This window comes from Anastrepha obliqua, chromosome 2, assembly GCF_027943255.1.
Source record: "Anastrepha obliqua isolate idAnaObli1 chromosome 2, idAnaObli1_1.0, whole genome shotgun sequence".
Lineage (NCBI taxonomy): Eukaryota > Metazoa > Arthropoda > Insecta > Diptera > Tephritidae > Anastrepha > Anastrepha obliqua.
The window spans coordinates 55,871,523-55,892,316 of record NC_072893.1 but is presented as its reverse complement, the minus strand read 5'-3'; the positions used below and the strand labels follow the sequence as shown (position 1 = coordinate 55,892,316).

At 37.0% G+C, this 20,794-nt stretch overlaps 1 protein-coding gene across 1 annotated transcript in view; it reads left to right on the top strand.

The window, feature by feature from the left end:
* The window catches only part of LOC129238159 (low-density lipoprotein receptor-related protein 2), a 138,012-nt gene that overhangs the window by 53,484 nt on the left and 63,734 nt on the right, over window positions 1-20,794 (top strand). The window contains exon 2 of the mRNA XM_054873195.1: window positions 18,605-18,769. Coding sequence (XP_054729170.1) covers window positions 18,605-18,769 — 165 coding nt within the window. The remainder of the gene's footprint in view (window positions 1-18,604; window positions 18,770-20,794) is intronic.

Genomic DNA, 20,794 nt, shown 5'->3' with positions numbered 1-20,794 from the left:
GTTATTCTCTTATTTAATTTTGATAATTTTTTGTGAAAATATGGTTCAATCTCCCTCAAAACTTATATAAATCAAAGCGTCAAAGTTTATGTCAATTAAGAACATCAAGAAATTTTTATAAAAATATCGTATTTTTAATCATAACTTTTAGGAAGCAGATCAACAAATGTTCATAAAAATTTCGTATTTTTAATTAATATATTTTAGGAAAATTTCGGATATGTATGGCCCATTGAATATTAGTGTAATAAGGTGCAAGTTGCAAGTGGCTCAAGACCCGCGTTGATTTTTGGCAATTTTTATTTTCTTTCACTGCTGGCGGTCACGCGCATTTTCCTCATGTAACGAATGATCGAATTTTTATTTTGGCACTCAACGTGTGATTTAGAGTGACTAAAAAGAGAAGAGATTCCGGCGGCCGCCGTAGCCGAATGGGTTGGTGCGTGATCACCATTCGGAATTCACTGAGAGGTCGTTGGTTCGAATCTCGGTGAAAGCAAAATTAATAAAAACATTTTTCTAATAGCGGTCGCCCCTCGGCAGGCAATGGCAAACCTCCGAGTGTATTTCTGCCATGAAAAAGCTCCTCATAAAAATATCTGCCGTTCGGAGCCGGCTTGAAACTGTAGGTCCCTCCATTTGTGGAACAACACCAAGACGCACACCACAAATAGGAGGAGGAGCTCGGCCAAACACCTAACAGAAGTGTACGCGCCAATTATTTATTTTTTTTTTGTTTAAAGAGATTCCTGAGCTGCCTAAGATTATTTTTAAACGGTGCGAGATAGGAACTGAGGCGATGAGGACATGAGGAATCATTACTTCGGTCTCATCAATTTTGCAGCTTCTACAGCGTTTTCGGAAATGGATGCCAATTCAGTAGTGTTCTAAGGGCACTCCGATTATTATTATTCATTACTTTTACGCCGTGTCGATGATGCATAGTACTACGGTGAGAAGTTACCAGTCTCCCTTATGACGCGTCAACGGGTGGCGGATTGGGAAAAGCGCCGCAGGTGTACAGTTTAGGTGGAAAATAGAATACCACTCGCGGATCAAAATCAGGCACGGCAGCGTGTGATTCAGAATGGACGGCTGCAAATAGCGTTGTCTTGCATCAAGCGGCTAATTTACGAAATATTGCTCGCTCCAGCTAGATCTAAGATGCCAGCCCACCGTGCGGATAGGCACTTTGAGATAACTAGCCATTTTACTCGAAATAACTTGCTACTGAAGCTTCAAATGAATAAAATCAACACGAATAGGAGCCTGGAATGTAAAAACACTGTATCAGGCAAGAAAACTCAACCAACTTGCTAGGCGGGCAGAACGACTAGGTATAGATGACGGCTGCTATAACAGTACAGTAGATATTTCTCAGAGAGCACACTGCTTGCGTTCGTTTCTGCTCCAGTTTCGGTTATGTCTGCTTTAAAATTCAGCGCGTTTTGTTCTCATCTTTCCCCAAATTACCAACAAGAAAATATTCTAAGTAGCAATTTGGCGATTCCTTGTGAAGAGATCCAAGTATTTTGGACATTATAGTCGACTATTTAAAAAATAGGTTTATTTGTAGGCTTGAGTGTAACAAGAAATAAGCTGAATAAAAAAAAGCTCTGAAAAAGAAATTATTAATTTGATTTTCAATAAATGTTGACAATTTTGGTATACGATTTTTTAAATTCAAATAATGAAATTAAAGAACAATTTTCTCACTTGAAAAAAATCATGCAATCTTATTGCAGTCCTACTTGCAGTCTTCTTTAAATAAACACATGTTACTCACACCCATACATTTGCACATCACACTCCCCTTACATGGAAACAGTTTAAACTTGAGTACCTCCGTCATTGATGGGGTGTGGCACTCCAACATACACACGAACATTCATGCTTGCAAGTGCTGCAAATAACGCCAAAGACCATGGTACAGTGGTAAGGATACCGAGTCGACGGCTAACTCGACTGCACACAAACACAACAAAGTCGCCCATTTATAAATGCACGTGATCTCTAACACTTTCTCTCTCTTGTCTCGTTGTCTTCCTTCTTCTATTCACATTTTGTCTTGGTCATTCAGTTTGCCTGGGAATGCGCTTTTGCCCGCTCTTTCACATGAATTTATTTTTGTTTATGTGTGCCATATATTTTTTCACTCTAGTATTTTATTTCTATTGTTTATTTTGTTCTGATTGTAGAATGCACTTCTGTTTGTTAGTTATGTTGCCTTGTTTGCCTTTGCTATTGTTTGCATTCCTGTCCAGTACGTGAATGTCGTGCATAAAATGTTTCGCGGACACCCGCTTAGACGTTTTCAAATATTTGTATGGACTCGTATGTGACTTTTATGGCTAACAAGTGGGAGCATTTAGTTCGTGATGTTATAATAGAGTTGTCAAGTTACATTTTTTTTTAATATTTGTAAAAATTATTTTGAATTTTCCATGTCATGCAATGTTTTATTGGAAATATACCCATTTTTTCAAACTACCTTTTTTATAGAGTTGCCATATCCGAAATTTTTTTGATATATTTGAAAGTTTAAGTAAAAATTATTTTAATTTTATTGATCAAACATTTTTTTATTTAATAAGACTTGTTTTCTCAACTAACCTCTACACTTTTTAATAAAATTGCCATGTCACACATTTTTTTTTTTTAATATTTTTAAGCCAAAATAACTTTTCTTTTAAATGTTCTTGGTCTAGTCATTGTTTTATTTAATTAGACTCGTTTTCCCAACTAATCTCTAACATCTTCGATAGAGTTGCCATGTCACACATTTTTTTGAAATACTAGTCAGCCAAAATAAAAATTCTATTAAATTTTCTTGACACATTTTTTTATTTAACTCTTTTTCTTAACTAATCTCTAACATTTGTAATAGAGTTGCCATGTCATACTTTTTTTTAATATTTGCAAGCGAAAATAAAAAATTCCATTAAATTTTCTTGACACATTTTTTTGTTTAATTGAACTCCCTTTTTCAAAAAGTATCTAACATTTGTAATAAAGTTGCCATGTCATACATTTTTTTGAAATACTTGTCAGCCAAAATAAAAATTCTGTTAAATTTTCTTGATCTAGACACATTTTTTTATTTAATAGAATTCCTTTTCTCAAAAAATCTCTAACATGTGTAATAGAGTTGACATGTCATACTTTTTTTTAATATTTGCAAGCGAAAATAAAAAATTCTATTAAATTTTCTTGACACATTTTTTTATTTAAAAGAACTCCTTTTCTCAAAAAGTCTCTCACATTTGTAATAGGGTTGCCATGTCACACTTTTTTTAAATACTTGTCAGCCAAAATAAAAATTCTCTTACATTTTCTTGATCTTGACACATTTTGTTATTAAATAGAACTCTTTTTCTCAAAAATACTCTAACATTTATAATATAGTTACCATCTCACACATTTTCTTTTAACATTTGTAATAGAGTTGCCATGTCTCACTTTTTTTAATATTTGTAGCCAAAATAAAAATTCCATTCAATTTTTTTGGTATAGTTATTTTTTTATTTAATAGGACTCCTTTCCTAAATAACCTCTAACACTTTTGAAAAGAGTTGCCATGTCAAAATTGTTTTGAAATATTATATTTGTAAGCCAACAAAAAATTCTAATAAACTTTCTTGGTCAGACCCTTTCTTTATTTATAGAACTCCTTTACTTAAAACAACTTCTAACATTTTTAAATAGAGCTGCCATGTCACACATTCTTTCTTTTAATATTTGTAAACCTAAGTAAAAGTTATATTCAATTTTCTTGGTATAATCATTTTTTTTATTTAATATGATTCCTTTTCTCACCCAACCTCTAACATAACAGTTCACTTTATCATACCCATAAAGGTATTTTCCTTCGCTCCAAAATTGTTAAGCTCTTGGGTCCATCTATTTAAAAGTTTTCTGATCTGTCATTTAAAATTTCAATTAGGTTTAAAGTGAAGTTAAAAGAAATAGAGGATTTTAGGGTGATACACATGGAGAACAGCTGGTTGTGGTCAAGCGCAGCATACCCGCCTTTAGCGTCCGCGATGGTTTTATGCTGCAGAAAGGAGTTATGGGCGCATCAATTTATTCTTCAATTTCAAGTGATTGCACGCTCGTGTATGTAAATGGTGGCATTTGTGTCTACCAAATCAAATGGTTTCTAATTTTACAGAGTTATGAATCGATTTCAACTAGGAATTCAACGTGACTGTGGAAAATATTTACCGTACAGAAAACCTTAACGGGTTTGCTCAAGTCAAATTTTTTTCATATGTTTAAGTAAACTTTTTTAAACACCTTAATCCCTTTAACCAAATTCTACGTTTTCACTTAACTAACGATTATGAGTCAAATCAAAATATAAAATATCTCGATTTCAACGCCGCCGAACGGTTATATTTTTCTTTTGAATGTTATAACTTTTAACACTATCAGAAAAGTTCTCTACTTGCTAATGAAAATCAGGTCAAAATAGCTTCAACATTTTCAATGATTATCCCGAAAATGTGTAAAAAGACAGACAGTACGAAACTTGGAAAAATGCTTTTAAAGATTTTGATTACAAAAGGTTAAAAAAATATATTTATTTCAAAATCACTGAAATTCCATTTCAATTTGCACATAGACATACTATATATAGATTCAATATAAAAATAATCTCCATAAAATCCACGTACCCCACGTGATATGCATCATACGTATATTATTTCATTGCTTTCTTCGGTTAACCCTACTGAGCTGCAGGCTACTGTGACTAAATTTACAAAACACATCTTTGTTTCCTTTCCTTCTCTCTCTTCTTTTCTCTAACTAAGTGTTGGAAAGTTGCGGCAGCCTCCAACCTCCAATGACGATTACTATGACGTTGTATGTAGACCATTGCGAAAGGCAGCTAATCACCAAAAGCATGCGGGTATGCCCGTTTTTTGCTAAGCTGAGTTGCACAATAATTCCAAAACCGCACTGTAACGTTGACTTGATGATAAGAATAGTTATTGTTCGGGTGGCGACGTTGATGGGAGTTGATGTCGCTGGGCAACACTGCAAATTAATTATTACATCCTTCAGGGCATAGCTCCAACGCATGACAGTACTCGTACAAACAAGCACGTGAAGTGCAAACACTCGCTGCGCAAATAGCAGTTGTTCGCCACTCAGCAAACAGCAAACGGACATGCTGAGGAAAGTGAAGGGCGTACCCGGTAGGGTACGTTTTATACTGAGATGCTTCTATATTTTGAGTTCGAAATAATGATGAATGGAGGGAACTGTACATCCAAGAGGCATCTATGTGCCGTTTCCATATCATTCTTTTTCTTCCGATTCTCGTCTCGTGCGATTTTGGGCAATGTACTTTGATTCGCTCCAGCTCTTCCCGATTCTTTTAGCTTCTCTTGCGACTGCTTACCTCCAACTTGCCCTTGGTCTACCAGGTCTGCGACCAGCATTTGCCAGAGGATTCCACACCAGTGCTTTTCGGGTAATGCAGTTTTCGTCTTTGCGTAGAGTGGGACTAATCCATTTGCATTTTTTGGCGTTTTATGAGCGTTGGCTAACCATTTGAAACGTAACTATCGCGGCTGATATTTTACGCTCAGTTACGTTCTGCAGTGATTTGTATTCAAATGCGCCCAGGGTGCAAAGGGATTTACTCCATAAATGTGGAATAATGCAAAGAATTTTCTAAAACACCCAGTTCGCTTTAAATTTTGCGATGTCTCCAATGATCTTTGTAGTTGGCAGGGTATCTTTGTGCCTGTACAGCCCCACCAAATGCACATCTTCTCCGCATTTCGTCTTGAGGGCCTCCGGCTATAGGTGATGATCCTAAAGACATTTGCTGTAGGAGTGTCTTAGCAATAGGTCGGTTAGATGGCAAGAGTACCACGGGTACAGTACAAGTAGCACTAAAGTGCCTCCATAATGTGGTCTACACTACCTTCGAAAGATTACAAAACTTAAAGGAAGAAAACCCAGCTACAGCCATCCAGTGCTGTTGATGTAATGGAGAAGAGAAAAAGGATCCAGAAATGCGTCAGGCTGTCCCCAAAAGGCACAAAAAAGAAACCTCAAGCGCCTAAGCCGTCCAACCCGGGTATTTACGAAGAAAGTCTTCAACAGTGTTTGTTCTCTGCAGGATCCCCACAGCTTCTTCAATGGGAGTTGTACGGAAGCTCAAAGTTCTCCGCATGCATTTCGATCACCCAGTGTCCGGTGACCACCGCAGTGAATTTGGAAGAGAGGCCTTGAAAACGTTCACGCCATTTTTCGTAACCCTTTGTTTTTTGGACTAAAACACTCTTTGCAGCATTTGAATGGTATCACTCCCATATACCAATCAGATCTAAAGAAAAAGGAGATTATAACCAATTTTCAAAAAGTGCGCGGCAGTAAGCTTCTGCTTAGTAAAACATGAAATATTTTTTTTCTTTCCTATATTTTCTCCCTTAAACCTAGTATACTTAGCAGAAGTTAAGTTGGTATAGCTGGCTGATCTTAATAGATCTCACATTGACCACAAAGGTTCGTGGTGTTACCAGTATTGTTGGAGTCGTGTTAAACATATATCGCGATGCGGGGCTTGGCGAGTTTTAAAAAACTGTTTAAACTTTTGTCAGCCATATTTTTAAGCGGTGAAACGTATACCGATCCCAGGCAGTTGTAACGAGTTCTGTCAAGAGCAGAGCAGTGGCAAAGCGGATGCTCTAACGTACCCTTTTCGTCTTCGCATAAGTTACACGCGTCCCTCTGGACCAATCCTATTTTAGCTGCGTGACATGGAGTGAGACAATATTGCCCCGTCAGTACTCCAACTAATATTTTACATTCCTTCCTTGGGAGGCATAAAATAAAATTGTTTGTTGCGAATTCGTAGCATTAATTTGGCAATCTTGCGAGAGGTCGAGGCTGCCCATATAGACTGTGCTTCCAGAGTTAGTTCCTCGTCTAGTTCTGTCTTTAAAACCGAGAGTACGTCCAACGTACTCATCCTCGGCAAGCGACTGCCTGCCTTAGCATGCTCAGCAACTCCCTCTATTTCTTTCTCCTGGTACTCAGTAAATTGTGACCTGTCTATTCTAGCATAGCTCGTCCACAGTGTTGCAGGCATCCCGAGCTAGTCATTTCAGCCATTATTGCTTTAATAACGACTTCACTATCGATGAAGGTATTTGTGCGAGTGTCGAGGGCAGTAAATTCCAACGCTAAATCAACTGCTTTGGTTACAACATAGAAGCTTACCTTGAAATATACTACAGTGATTAGGAAACCTAAAAGAACTTCTGAGATCAACTTAGCAGATCTTCCACAAGGTGTTTTTACACCACCAAAAAAAAAATTAATATAGTATCTCTTCAAGACAGATGGAAAAATCCGACTTTACTTCATTATCATGGTCAGTAAATTTTTTTCGATTTGTTTTTTTTTTTTTGTTTGTTTTTGGAACATACAGATGGGCGCTGCGTAAACTTTCTACCGGGCAGGTTGTTTTCTTGTCTACTTATATCGATTTCAAACACTTCAGTGGTAATAATACAAATTGAGAATATGTAATGATTTTTACTTTTATGTTAGAAAATGAAAGAAGTTGACAACAGTCTAAATCTGCACTGAAGAAATAGTTGTGAGGTGTTTCGAAATCCCACTGCCTGTAATATTATCAATAAAATGTCTTCTAAAAAAAACGAAAATTCCTGGTTTTCATCTTTCCAGCCGATTGTGGCACCTGAAACGTTTTAGGCTATTTTCCATCTTTCTGCTCCACTGCAAAAACTCTTACTTTGATTTATCTTCTGGTTGATAAAAACAAATTGTGTCTAGAGTAACGAGAAAATTCATAAATCCTTTCCATTTCTTACTACTCAGATTCAAAAACTCCCACAGATACTGGGCTCGTTATTGCTTCAAAGCTATCTTCAATCGTCTCTATCCTAATTATTTTTGCAATTTATTTCTTTTTCAGAAAAGCCTCTTTGAGAACAAGTTTTTCCATTTTTTCAGTAATGTCTGATGACTTCGCCTCAATCAGCCGGCTTAGACACTGATTGTCTTCAATTAGTTATTCAATTAGGCTAAATAAATTATACTACTTATATGTAAATGGTGAGGGTTTTCGCAAATATATTGCAGCACTTGAAAATGTACTTCTTCTTCTTAGCATCACACGATTGCTTCATTCACAACCTTGCGCCATATGTCTCTATCTAGGGCCACCTCCTTCCAAAGCCGTACGTTTAGCTTTTCAAAGGCAACTTCCACCTCTTCGAGCCATCACTTTTTGTGCCATCCTCTTCTTCGGTCTTCAACAGACAGTAATTCAACTGGCTTTCTTGTGTTTCTTGTGTTGTTCTCGCCTTGGGTATTCTAAACACGTGTCCGAACTATCTTATCCTCTGAGATTTTATAAATCTTATTACATCACATTTTTTGCTAATAGTTCAAAATTTATGAGAAACTTAATCGCGTCACAAAATTCTAAGTCTCCATAAGAGAAATTTTCTACAATAGTGAGTCAAATATTTGCTAGAATCTTAATAGATCTATATAGTTGCAGTAGTGCTGCGTAGAACAAAATCTCTCTTCCATTCTCCAACTTCTCCATCGTGCGAACTCTTTGACTTCCTCTGAGACAAAAATATTTCTCATTCGCTCGTATTTTCCCTGCATGGTGCAGTTTTTGCACACACACGCACTCATGGTATATGCATGTATGTGTGTGCATAAAAATGATTATTGTTAGGTGAATGAATGAATGAGTTAGTGAATTGTTGCGGGAACGAGCAGTGATTATAGAACGCTTGCTTGATAGGAATATATGTATGATTGTATAGCTGTATGGCTGTATGTTTGTGTATTTGTATCCTCTCATCGGGACAAAAGGGCAATGTACGACGATTTATTGTTATTATTATGACTTTTTGTGTGTGTATTGGTGTTCATTTAACATTTGTTTTAATGCTTCTCATTGTTCAAGCTGGCAGTGTTAGTTGTTTCTGATGCTTTGCTCCTTTACTACAGGCGATAAAGAGAAGTGGTAAACTCAATAAAAAGTATCCTTATAAAATTACGACGTGACACTAATTTCATACAAATGGATTGCGTTATTATCCTGAACATTTCAGTTAGGTACATCAGCAAGGACAAAATACAGAATTTTCCTTTTCACGCAATTATTAAATTGTCATTCAAGCGCTTTGAATAGTTAAAATGTAATGAAGCTTAGCAAATGGAAAATCTAATAAAAAGAAGGTCAGTGAAAATAGGCTGGGGGGAGGGAAGAACGAATCACAATTTTTTTTAATAAAAAAATGTGTAAAAAACAAAAAACTAAAATTAATCCACATTCCATTTAAGGTGGTAAAAACTTAAATCCCTGCTTTTCATTTGTGATATCAGGTGTGTATTCTCAGATGTGTGTTGCAGAATAATTTGTCCTTACGACTTTCTAATTAGTTTGCACTTTTCTGAATTGTAATGATATGAGACCAGATTTTTATGAATCAAATTTAAGTCCTCTCCTGGACCCACTTAGAACTATATGTAATAGTAGTATTTCTGCCCAGCTTATGTCAAATGTAATTTCTTCCATCCTTTGACCCAAATAGGATTCAGATTGAAATGTTAGCACAGAACGTTAGTGCGTCGGCTGATATCGTCAATAGAAAGCTTATGACCCCTTGCCATTTCTTTGGCGCTCTGACCATTTAGAATATTTTTTTGCTATCTTAAAGTTTTCTCTGTACTGTACTGCGGAGCTAACAGTTCTCCACAATGGCGCCATAATCACTGCATTTAGAACAAGATCCGGCGTGAAACAGGGCTGCTCACTGTCGCCACATCTTTTCGCGGTCATACTTGACGAAGTGATGCAGTATGTTGAAAAAATGAGCCAAGGCATCACTTGGACGCTATACCGCCAACTACACAACCTCGACTATGCTGACGATATTTGCCTGCTTTCACACAGGCATTCTGACCTGCAGGCTAAAATATATTTTTTAGTCATCGTTGCACGAAACGTTGGTATAGAAATAGTAAATAAGAACAAGAACCAATCCAAAAAGCGATAAGTGTTGTAAATGACGATGGATCAGGCACCCTCTCACAGAGGACAGGGAAAGCATTAGCGGAACAGCATTGGAATGGAATCCTCAAGAACACAGACGACTTGGAGGCGTTCTAACCTTCATGAACTAAAAACTGTTAACCAAACGTGGGATGTCGTGAAGAGAACAGCAGTTAACAGAATAAGATTTAAATGTCTTGTTGAAGCCCTATGTGTTCCCAAGTGGAATAATAAAGGAATAAAAATAAAAAAAGGTTTTCTAAGCTTTGCAGCATTTCTATTTTTAAGCGCAACGATGTTTTACATTTTCTTGTAAGAGTTCACTCTTGATTTGCATGCTACATTCAATTTCGTTTTGAATTTTCCTCATTTGTCGCTACCGAAACGGCTATTTATTATTGTCAAAAGCACACCACCATGGCTCCTCTACTATTAAGGTTACTAGAATTAAATTTTCTATTACTTAGGCACTAAGAGTCGTGTTGTTGTCATTCATTTCATTTGCGACTGTTTACCAAATTGCACGACGTGAATGACGCGACGTTGGATTTCGAGGCTTTCAGCGTTGCCACCATTAAAATGGAAGATTAACGCCAGGTTTATTTAAGTAAACGAGTGAAAAATGTTTACGTTCACACTTAAATGTGGAGAAAAATAAACAAATAGATATGAACACTATGAAAATCGAGACAACAAAAACAACTTTAGCTAAAGTGACTGTAATGGCGAATGAAAATGAGATGAAAACTAAAACTGCGGGCTATGCGAGATCCTTGGCACTTTCGTGTGCTTTTTGCACTCGCGTGAAACGAGTGAAAATTTTTAGACTGTGGGGAAAGCCACGAGGGTCGTTACGGTTAAAAATTTCAAACCAAAAAAATAAGGCGCATACTTTCACTTCTAGTTTATCATTATTGTTTTTTTTTTTTGTTTGCCTTGCATTTCATACCATTTCAACTTCCGGTGCAGAATGCTGGTATCTCGTAATATAAATATACGCTTGTATACGAAAATCTCAGTATTGTTGGCAAATAATTCCGTGATTTTCGGGATTTGCACTCCCGCAGTCCAGGGAAGGCTCTCGGGATTTATATCATAAAATATTTAAAAATAAAAAAATAAATAATTGGCGCGTACACTTCTGTTAGGTGTTTGGCTGAGCTCCTCCTCCTATTTGTGGTGTGCGTCTTGATGTTGTTCCACAAATGGAGGGACCTACAGTTTCAAGCCGACTCCGAACGGCAGATATTTTTATGATGAGCTTTTTCATGGCAGAAATACACTCGGAGGTTTGCCATTGCCTGCCGAGGGGCGACCGCTATTAGAAAAATGTTTTTATTAATTTTGCTTTCACCGAGATTCGAAGCAACGACCTCTCAGTGAATTCCGAATGGTGATCATACACCAACCCATTCGGCTACGGCGGCCGCCAAATAAAATATTTAGCCACCGTTTTTTTGAGGGTATCGTTTGCGCGATTTCAATGAAACTTGCACCGATTTAACGGAAATAAATTGCTCTAGTACAGAAATACGAGGAGTGCTCGAAAAGTATCGCGAATTTTGTGTTTTTTTCAAAAATTATTTATTTATTCATTCACTTCAATTTTGTCCTCTTCAAAGTAATCTCCATAAGATATTATGCATTTGTGCCAACGTTTTTTTCTAATCTTCAAAGCACTTCAAAAAATCATTTTTTTTTTATTTTGTTGAGCTCCTCCTTCGATGCTGTCTTTATCTCGTCAATCACAGCGTAGCGTCGTCCTTTCATGGGCCTCTTCAGTTTCGGGAATAAGAAAAAGTCACAGGGGACCAGATTCGGGGAAGACTGTGGCTGTGGCATCTTTAGTGTGTTGTTTTTGGCCAAAAAGTCGCGCGCAAGCAACGATGTGTGAGCAGGGGCGTTATCGTGATGCAAGAGCCAATTTTTGTTCTTCCACAAATCCGGGCGTTTCTGGCGGATTGCTTCGCGCAAATTGCGCATAACTTGGAGGAAATATTCCTTCTTGACCCTTGTACCTTGTGGCAAGAGCTCATGATGCACAACTCCCCTGCAATCGAAGAAAACGGTAAGCAAAACTTTTACATTCCACCGAACTTTGCGCGCTTTTTTCGCTCTTGGTTCAAGCGGCAGCTTCCATTGAGATTATTGAGCTTTGGTTTCCACGTCATAATCATAAACCCACGATTCGTCACCAGTTATGACTCTCTGGAGCAAATTTGTGTCGTCGTGGACAGAGTCCAACATCTCATTAGCAATGTTCATGCGATGCTGCTTTTGGTCGAAATTGAGCAGTTTTGGTACGAATTTTACGGCGACTCGTGTCATGCCCAAATCATTGAATAAAATTGAATGGCAACAGCCAATCGCTATGTCTAGGTCCTCAGCAACTTCTCTAACGGTTGTTCGACGATTGACCAATACCATTTTCTTTACTTCATCAATTTTTTCGTCTGTTGTTAAAATGCTCGGGCGTCCGGCACGCCGGCACGCTTTTCGTCGTTCACATCTTCCCGGCCTTCTGAGAACATTTTGTACCACCGATAATGTTACCTGCGAAAGTGAACTTTAGCGAACGTAACCTGGTAGCATTTCAAAAACTTGATCAAACTATTTTTGGAGCATTTCTAAATCGAATGAGTTTCTTACAACAGAGTGGATCGATTTTGGAGTGTCAGCTTAGTCTGGAGTTGGAGTTTTTAGTGACAGTCAGGCTGTACTAAAGGCTCTAGAGAACGCAAAATAAACCGCAAAGATCGTTCAAGATTGTAAAAAGAAGCTTAATTCTGTTCCAAGACGGAATAAGCTTATACTTATACTTATATAGGTTCCAGGGCACCACAATTAATCCGGTGGCAAAAAATATTCTGGGCGAGTACCAATGTGGATTCAGAGCGAACAGATCAACTACTGATCAATATTTTGTAAAATGCCAAATTTTGGAAAAAATTGGTATCAATGACCCTGACAGAAACAACATCCAAGGTGGTGATACATTGAAAAACTTCATCCTCATTTAATGTTATTACAAGTGTGAAACAAGGAGACATACTCACTACTTTCATATCTAACCTCGTTTTAAATTTTGTCATCAGCGATATCGGGCCTGGAGCTACCATTTTCACAAAAAGCGTCCAGATCTACGGCTATACTGACGACCTTGCCATCATTGCAAGAAGCCAACGCGCCCTTGCTGACTGTACGCTGGAGCTGATAACTGAAAGCTAGTCGGCCTTGAAGTTAATGGTGATAAGACAAAATATTCGCTAGGTCTTTAAGCGCCGCGCGCAATGGCAACTTGGAGGCCGGCGCATATATTTTTCACAAAGTGAGGAATTTTAAATACCTTAGTAGCGCTGCAGAGCCCCTACTCGGCGTGAATGGTACATTACGAGGTGCGAATAGAAGTTATTTTGCGCACCTGAAATTTCTCAAGCGACAAATGTACAGGACGCTAATAAGACAAGTGGCAACATATGGCTGCGAAACATGGGTACTGCCACCTAACAAAAAGGACTACCTTCTCCGCTTTGAGCGTAAAATCCTAAATCTGCATGCATGACTGCAGGATTACGAAAAAGACCTTCAACTCTCTTATGTTGGGCAGGAAGACAACCAAGAAGATGAGCAGATGATTTTGATGCAGATTTACGTCTGATAAATGCTAGGCGAAGCGTCGCAATGAACCTAGTCGTGTAGTATGCGATTGCGAAGGGAGTGAGCCAGTGACCCCAGTCTGTTATTGCTGTGTGATTGTAATGATTAATATGGTTTGAATTCCAAAAGGATAAAGTCAGAGGCCGTTCACTAATATTATTTAAAACAACACGTCATCTCTTACAGATACATCTTTTATAGTGTATAAGATTGAATACAAAAAACCTGAACCAGCTGATATCGACTGATACGTACAAAGTGTATCGTTTTTCAATGTTGCTTTTTGGCTGTAAAAGGAGATTTTCTCTCTCTCTCTATATCACATGCTTCATAAGAAAGAACAATTTCTGAAAAATCCCAACAATCCTCGTATTTTCGATACCTCAAAAAGGTCGGGATCACAGGACTAACATCCCTAGCAGGTATTCATTTGTAAAAATAATATATAGCCTTATAAAAAGCGCACCTATTGAAAAACGCCTTACCTCCTTTAAAGGGATTTAGGCCAAGCTTCTACAATTTAGGGTGTGTGTGTGTATCTTGTTGTTATTTCTTCAAATGGAAAGTAACAAATATTTTTTATGAGAGAAATTTAAATGGCAGAAACAGCCTCGGAAAATTACCTTGGCTTGCCGTTTGCTAGTAGAAACAAATGTGGTTTGTTGAGTATAGAACACAGGACCCATTGCTATTGCTGCCATTACCACTAACCAACAGTGACGGCCAGCTATTTACGTATTTTCGTACATACTTGCCCATATAAATATCCAAGCACAATGCCACGTATGAACTTAACTCAGAAATGTATATTTTGTTGCCATGCCGCCTTTAAATTTGCGCGTATCTGCATGAAGCATCCAATGCTTTTAACTCGCATTCAGCAGTACAACGCCAAAAGCTTCTTCGCACAATAACCATGCCACAATAACAATGTGCAATGCTTTACGATAGCTTCGCTCCGAAGAGTGAAAGGAAGTTTTAGCCAAGTAAAAGCACTGCATTGTTGTTTACGCTACATCGTCCTTGGAAGGTCACCGGCACAACAGCGAGCAGGCGCTACCAAAGGAAATGCACTGCGACAAATACGAGTAGTTGCGCTAAACGGGTGAGTAGGGAGGATCGCAGAGTGCCTTTAAATGGGGTCATACTCGTCATATCTTAAAACACATAAATACTGCATAGAATTTATTGCAACGTAAATAAGAGTTGAACGGACAATGGAGCGACTGTTTACAAACAGAATGTCTTGATAAATATTTGTAAAACCGTTATGCTACTTGACATACAGAAAGGCCGTAATGGGTCAAGGGTGTTGAGTACAATTGAAAATGGTTCAGAGTTTATGTTTAGTAGGGAGAAATTTTGCAGAGATAGGCATCCCGGTGGGCTAGAGCTCGAAAATGTAGGGTATTTTCAGCAATTTGGTTTACAATAAAAACAATGAAAAACAATATTTAATTTTTTAGGCTTTTTCAACTTCTTCAACTTCTTTCACATACAAAAATGAAAAAAAAAAATTTATTTTCATAATTAAAAAAAAGCGCTGAGTTGACCCTCCCGAAAAATTGGACCTGGACAGTGTTGTCCACCTTGGCTCTTCTGTTTATCTGAACACAAAACACAAAAACCAAAAAACTTATTAATCAGCATGATTGTAACTATGTCCCTATGTACTAGAATAAAAAAAAAAGGAAAACTTTGACAAAATGGCGCGGTTATGAATTTGACACTCTAAAAATCGGGTATTTTTTCAGTTTTTCAATAAAAAAATACGAAAAAATTGAATTAATAATAATAGGTATGATTCTAGTACGGGCGATAGTCATTAATGTTGTGAACGACATATTAAAATTTCAGCCGATTCGGTTGAATAGTTTCTTTATTTTGACAACACCAGACCGAAAAAAGTAGATTTGAAATAATTGAGTTCAAAGTTTTGAGATTGGATAATACGACTATTGATGCCGCCTGTAGAATCGAAAATACTGGGAATATCCTTCTAAAAATTTTACTTAAAAGCATATACGAGTACTTTCGAAATATCAGAAAAACATGGATATTTTTTTAATTCTAAACCACCGAGACGCCTTAAGTTTTAAAAAAATCGCCTAAAAATCAATGAGCAAACGGCAAATATGCATTTGGAGCATTCAAACATTTTTATATTAATAAATTTTTCAATATTCAATATTTAAATATGCACAAGGGCTACACAGGCATCAAACAGTCGATCAGTGTTTTATTAAACCAAAAAAAAGCTTTTGGAGCAGATTCTATGGCATTGATAGGAAGCGGACTTGTACTTTAGCTACTTTTTCTTTTTAGAAAGTAAAGAAGCCGCAATACTACATAACTACAATGGTGGCCATAACAGTTGTATAATTGTTTCGTCATTTCATTTTTTACAACAGAACGAAGGACTTTACATTGGATTCAAAGATCCTCAATCACTGCGCCTTATTCGAATTTACATCTCTTCAAAATCCAACCGGCCTTATATTTTTGACAGTTTTCATATTTTTTCATTTAAAGAAATTTTCTAAAAATATTTATTAAAAAGTAATGATAAAAAATAATATTTTGGGATAATTAGTTCTACTTAGCTATGATTAAATTTTCAATAAAAAAATTTTTTCCTCAGAATTATTTACTTAAATTAAGAGATACAAATTAATTTATTTAAAAAAGTTTTATTTTTTTTTTTTTGATATTTTTTCTGCATATGTTTTTTGCATGTTTCTGTTTAGAGGAACAGCAATATCAACTATATAACCAGTCACTTGAGGTTTATCAATAAGGAAAATATCTGGCCTATTGTGGTCTCTTGTGGCATTTGTTAAAATTGTTCGGTCGTAATATCGAAGGTAGTTGGAGTCTTCATGAACAGGTTCTGGGGTGTATCTGAAGTACGCTATTTTGCTTGGATTGAAGTTGCACATCTGCGTCAGTTTTAGATGGATTATTTTCGCGATGTCATTATGTCGCTTAAGGTACATAGAGTTTGCCAGTGTGGCGGATCCCGCTAGCACGTGATCTAATGTCTCACTTCGACTATTGCATCTTCGACATCTGTCTGCAGCGGCATTTGGATCTCGCATTACGTATTTAATGTAATTTCTCGTTGGAATCACACCATCTTGTATGGCGAAAATGGTACCCTCCGTTTCGGCAAATATCGACCTGTTGGTAAGCCATGAGTGCGACAATTTTTGGTCGACATGTGGGCTCAGCAAATCTTTTCAATATACGCCGTGGACAGCCATTTCAGACCATCTTTGGATTTTTTCATCTATTGTGGTTGCGTTCCCGATTTCGTAGGATTGATTCATCCGAAGTGGGGTGTAATTATCATCCGCAGCACTTGCAGCCTTGTGCAGATCGGATTGGGAGCACTTATGTTGGAAGTATGCTCTTATGTTCAAGATAAGTTTGTCATGCAGTGCTTCAACATCAATTTGTCCTCTGCCTTCCGCTTTTCTAGGTAGCATCATTCGAACGACAGAGCTTTTTGGGTGACGTGACTTGTATTTAGTCATAATTGTACGTATTATTCGTTGTAGATTTTCTATTTCAGTAGATGACCATTTTACAATTCCGAAGCTATACGATACCACCGGGACGACAAATGAATTAATAGCGCGGATTTGGTTTTTCCTATTAAGTTGGGTTTTACAGACAGCGTGAAGGCGCCTTTTAAATTCTGCTATCAGATTTTTCTTCATTTGCATCGTATTTATGCTGTTGCTTGGCACAACTCCAAGATACTTGTATACCTCCCCTGGCTCCATTTCTGTTATGTCGAGTCCGCTACTTTCCGCAGTTACATGTCGAGAAACCACTTTACCTTTAACTATTGGAGATCTTTCGGCATTTATCAAGTCCAATAGGCATTTTAATGTCATTGGAGAAGGTTTCGTCACATCTCAAAAGCAGTTTATCTAGATGTTTGGAATTGCTGGCGTAGAGTTTCAAATCATCTACGTAAAAAATATGGCTCAGTCGGAATCTTCCAGACTGTCCGTGTTTTAATACAAACCCATGTCCCGTCTCATTCAGGATGTGACTTAAGGGGTTCATGGTGAGAACAAACCAGAGCGGACTCAACGAGTCACCTTGAAAGATGCCATTTCGAATGTTTATTTCGGTGGTATATTGAGATTTTTCCGGGCCAGGTATTTTTATTCTTGTCCTCCAGTGTTGCATAACTTTTTCTAGAAAGAGTATGATATTGGAATTGAAGTTGTAAATACGAAGTACTTCAATAAGCCAGGAGTGTGGAACCGAATCGAATGCTTTCATCCAGTCAATATAAGCTGCATAGAGGTTTCTGTTCTTCTGTTTAGATTGCCCAAGGACAACTTGATCTATAATCAGTTGCTCTTTACACCCTTGTGATGCACATATACATCCTTTCTGCTCTTCTGCAATCAGATTATGTGTTGTTTATTTTATTTTATATTATTTTATTTTATTTTATTTTATTTTATTTTATTTTATTTTATTTTATTTTATTTTATTTTATTTTATTTCATTCTATTTCATTTCATTTAATTTAATTTAATTTCATTCCATTTCATTTCATTTAATTTAATTTAATTTCATTCCATTTCATTTCATTTCATTTCATTTCATTTTATTTTATTTTATTTTATTTTATTTTATTTCATTTTATTTTATTTTATTTAATTTTTTTTTTTTTCATTTAATTTAATTTACTCCGTTTTTATTTAACGAAAATCTCTAAACAAAATCTTTAAAATTATATCTTGGTAGCAAATATTTTTAACAAATTTGCTTTTCACTGATTTATACTAATTTGTATATTAAAAAACTTTCTGAAAATTTGGTTATCTAAATCACCACTTTTCTTTTTTCTAATTCCAGTCAGCTTTAGTGGCCGCGACAGTAGCAGCGAGCCTAGTTCAGCCTTCAATGTGCCATGTATAACGGGATATTTTCGCTGCAACGATGGTAAATGCATACCCTCGCTGGGCGTGTGCAACTATCAGAAGGATTGCGAAGGCGGCGAAGATGAACAGCAGTCGTGTCGTAAGTATTCTTTGAAATAAAAAAAAAATTAACAAAATAACAAACAAATATTGGCAATATTTATTTTAAGAATAGATAAAAGTATATTAAAAAATTAAATTAGTTTATGAATAGTTAGCTCCTTCAAAAAGCGGACATATAAAATTATAATAGAGGATTTCTTCGCATTAGAAATTTTTTGCCTGAATTTAAGTGAACAAATTTAAATGCATTATTAATAAGAATTTGGATCATACTAGCCCACATATTTGCTGATCACTTTCCGCTTTTATAGCACAACGTTTGCTAGTAGGTAATTTTATATTAAATAGCGCACAAATCGATGGTGTTCTCGCTGTGTGCAACGACAGCCAAGCTGCGCTCATGGCCTTAGACAGACCTCCAACTACTTCAAGGGTAGTCGAGTCCTTTAAATCCAGGCTAAACTATGTCGGTAGACATAATAGCCTGATGCCAACATGGGTCCCGGGACACGTGGGTATCGCGGGTAACGAGATATCTGACTATTTAGACAGAATGGGCACTCAAGGCCAACTTCCTTAGCGAGCTTAGCAGGCTGAGAGAGGCTGCAGATGGACAAAACTGATGTTACCTGATGAGACCGCGAACCACTTTCTGTGCAGCCTTCGCTCGAATTAGGCTTGAAGTCCTTGGCATTGATGTATTAAGAAACGACCACCTTGGCTTTTTGGCACCACAAGATCTACTCAGATTTCTTCGCAGGTCGAGCAGATTTAAAGAAAATTAAATAGGGAACCCTAGTGCAGTACAATGGACTTAATTGTGTTTGAGTGCTATCTCAGAATTTGCCCCGACAAAAAAAAATCGTCGTGAAAAATATCACGACCCAAGTGCCCATCTTGCAATGTATGATATGCTCGAATTCTGCAAGCGTTTGTGTCCACCTAAAAAACTAGATACGAAGAGCTAAAGGTTAAGCCCGTAGTCTCAAATGATTGCCTAATCCGAATCAGTGCTCGACTTTGATTTTCTGATTTCTGCCTAATCATTTCTCTTGACCTAAAGCATATACATTAGGTCGCAACGAAAAAAAAGTTCACCATACACCCTGAGTTTAAAATATATTTTCACGGTAATTTCGAAAAAAAAAAATGTTTTTTCTAATACCAGAAGAGGTGCTTGAGGTCAATGTACTTTGAATAAAAAAAAAAAGTGCTCTGCTTGAATTGTCTCCAAAACCGTCGATATGTCATACTCTAAGAACCGACTGTAAATGTAGAGCATATGGTGACAACTGTAAAAAGATGATTCCTCCCTTGCATAATACATTTTTTTTTCAATATTTTTGCTGCACTACGAGGATAGTTTAAGGCGTCCGTGCAAAAATAAAAATAACTTAATTGTTTGGGTTAAAATTTTTAATTTTTCGACGTACAATAGTCTCCTTTTAGGCTTTTACACTTCATCCAACACTGTTTGTCGATACCTTCCGAATAATAGAATTTGTGCAAGTCTGAAAAGTAGCCATTCGTTTCTGCAATCACCTTCTCGTTTGAATAAACTCTTTTCTCCGCCAGCCATTTCCTCAAATTGGGGAACAAATAATACTTATATGGAGCCGAGAAAGCCAAGTCTGGAGAATAGGGGAAATGTGAAACGAGTATTCCATTAATTTTGCGTTCACAACTGCTGAGGCTTTAGCTGGTGCGTTGCCGTGATGGAGAAGGAAAATCACTTGACTTCTTCGATTCAAGCTTGGTGTGAGTTCTTCCCAAAGGTGCAACTAACGAAACAGAACCTCGATATGCACCAGTAGCAGTAGCAGACTTTGCACGGGATTTTTAAACGATCAGCGCAATTGAAATACTTCCTTAGCAAAAGTTTAATGATTTTTAGCGGGCTTTGATTTACTGGCATTACGACAGTACGTTAGGGTGGTAGGAACAGATTTCTGGTGGGTAAGTACCTGAATGGAGTACTTGAGTGCAGTGAACATTGAAACAATAAAATTGTCTTCTCGAGACAAAAACATTGATATTGTCACACTTTAAAATCCGACTGTAA